This window comes from Pyricularia pennisetigena, assembly GCF_004337985.1.
Source record: "Pyricularia pennisetigena strain Br36 chromosome Unknown Pyricularia_pennisetigena_Br36_Scf_53, whole genome shotgun sequence".
In the NCBI taxonomy this organism is placed as follows: domain Eukaryota; kingdom Fungi; phylum Ascomycota; class Sordariomycetes; order Magnaporthales; family Pyriculariaceae; genus Pyricularia; species Pyricularia pennisetigena.
Window position 1 is genome coordinate 1 of NW_021940965.1, and position 2,655 is coordinate 2,655.

The 2,655-nt window shown below is 57.1% G+C and overlaps 1 protein-coding gene across 1 annotated transcript; it reads right to left on the minus strand.

Annotated features, from left to right (window-relative positions):
* Positions 1-34: 34 nt before the first annotated feature.
* PpBr36_11521 (uncharacterized protein) lies at positions 35-1,828 on the minus strand (the record flags this gene model as incomplete). Its single annotated transcript, XM_029898621.1, has 1 exon — positions 35-1,828. A coding segment is annotated over one exon (1,794 nt), but the record flags the coding sequence as incomplete, so codon positions are not given.
* Positions 1,829-2,655: the final 827 nt, after the last annotated feature.

Here is a 2,655-nt window from a genome sequence, read left to right on the forward strand (position 1 = left end):
TTTTTTTTTTTTTTTTTTTTTTTTTTTTTCTTACGTTAGCAAAACAAAGATAAACAATGATGAATACTGAGCCGCGGAAAGCAAGCAGCGTGGCTTGTTGGGCCCGAATGGTCGACTCACTAAAGTAGAAAATAGCACTAAAAATAAACGGCACGGGAAAGTCTTCGGTCGGCAGGCGAGACAGCCTTCGGGAGAGCAGAAACGGAATCACATCAACGCAGCCCTCGTTGTTCTCGCGGTCAAAAGTAGGAATGTCCAAGCTGAGGCGGTAGGCCTCAAAAAGCAGGAACAAGTAGCCCTGGAGACCGGCCGAGGTGTAGAGTGCTCCCTGGCGGGACCTGATGCCCGACTGATCCCTTCCCAGGTTGTAGAAGAGATAGCCGGTGCAGAGTCCCATCAGGATGGCCTCGACGATGGAGGCCGCCATGCCCATGGGGTCGCGGTACGTGACCTTGAAGGTCCGGTCGCTGAGGACGTGGACCTGGCGCAGGAACGAAGCATGCCTCCGCGCCTGGGACTTGGCCCTGCGGGACGTGACCTGCGTCCCGGCCGACGCGGGAGGGTAGCGCCGGCTGGACTCCTGGTTCCAGGCCGCCTTGAGGTTGGATACCCTGGCGGTCGTCTCTTCCTCAATCTCGGGTGTTCTGTTGTCCACGGCCGAGACGTCGATGAAGAACTCGCAGGGGTTCACAAACGGCGGCAGCTCGTAGCCGAGGTCGGCAAACCAACGGGCGCACTCGTTGGCCGGTCCGGAGAAGACGGGGCTTCCCTTGGTCAAGACGACGAGGTTATCAAACAGCTCCCAGATCTCGGCTCGCGGCTGATGAATGGTGGTGATGATCGTCCGTCCCTTCTCCGCGAGCGTCTTTAGGGTCCGGACGAGCTGGAATGCCGACGTGCTGTCCAGGCCCGTCGTGGGCTCGTCCAGGAACAAGACGGACGGGTTCGAAAGCAGCTGCACGCCGATGCTCACCCTCCTCTTCTCGCCGCCAGAGCAGCCCTTGTGCGCGTGGTCTCCGATCCTGGTGTCTGCACATTCCTTCAACCCCAGCTCGAGAATGACCTCCTCCACCACCCGCATGCGCTCTTCGGTCGTCGTCGACGGCGGCAGTCGCAGGTGGGCCGAATACCGCAGCGTCTCGCGCACCGTCAGCGTCGGGAGCAAGATGTCTTGCTGCATGACGTACGCATACCGAACCGACCGTATGTCGCCGCCCGGACCGTCGAGGCCTTGCCCTGCACTGACGTTGCGGAAGGCGACGCTTCCGCCCACCGAGAGCCGAGAGCTGGAAATCCGCTCGGCAAGCGTGTTCAGCATGGTCGTCTTGCCCGATCCGCTGCCACCGATGATGGCAGTCAGAGTGCCAGGCGCAAGAGACGCCGAGACGGACTGGAGCAGCGTCTTGACGTGGTTGGAATCATGGGACTTGTCGCGGGCAAGCATCTGCTTGGCGAGATCCACGTAGGTCGTCGGGTCCCATATCGAAGGCGACGTGTCCACAGAGACTCGCAAGTCACGGATTTGCACATCGACCTGCTCGACGTCGGCCAAAGAAAGATGCTGGGCGTCGTACGCGGCTGGTGGAGACTTTTCGGTATGCATCCCGCTGTTGCCAGGGGTTTCCCGGTCCGTGATAGAAGCTTCAAAGGAGCTTGCCCTCTCCGACCTTGGCTTCTCCGTAATAGACATGGCATCATCCTCGCCGGGATCGACCATCTTTCCCTGTGTTGCAGACTCTCCTTTGGACTCGGCGACGTCCTCTGCGCCATCCTTGGTGCCGAGCGCCTCCACCGGCTGGTGGTCTTGCGTTTGTTTATTTTCCGACATGATCGTTGGCGATTGCTTTTGCTGCGCCAAGTATTGCTGGTTCGGGGTCACCAACGACTCGCGAGCGTAGCGTAAAGTGGGAATGCGCCAGGAGCCGGACGTTATCGGGGGTTACCTGCAGATGGCGTTCGCTAGGCCATAGCACTTGCAAGGCTGATATTGATGCACAGGGCGCTATCAGCATGGGCTTGCTCTCAACGTGCGTGAAAGACGTCCATGTAGCACGAGCTAGGTAGCTTTGTATCAACGTACCTGAATATTTGGATGCAACTGGGCGTCCAAAATATTCCCACTACAGTAGAATAGCTTGCAACGATTTAGAAGGAGAGCCCTTTGCAGCGCTGAAGGGGAAGTACAAATCAGGTCTTGAGTGACATGAAGACGGACGGTCGGCGACAATTAATTTTAAAATTAAGAGGGACCCGGGGAACAAGAGGAATGAATGACGGGGTCAGAAATGATAAAAGGAGCGCGCCGTATGCAGATGCGACGCTGTGATGACCGAGTAGTACTGAACTGTACTGTACCACACCTCTAGGAAACACGGTCCGCAACGAACGTGGAGCCAGAAGTGCCCAGCAAATTTCTCCCCTTTTCATACTATCTAAGCTTAACCTGGCCCTGACGGGCCCAATGGTTCATTTGGGGGGGGCCACAAATGTTCACGCAGGGATTCCGCTCTTGGGACCAGATTTAGCTGAAGTCTGTGCTGGGCCATCTGATACTTGTGCCCAATATCGACTCGAGAGACTCCTGGTCGGTCGACTTTGTCTTTCTCCGGCTTGTCAGTCTAGGGCTGAACTAAGTTTTGCTCGTCAGTCAACGGC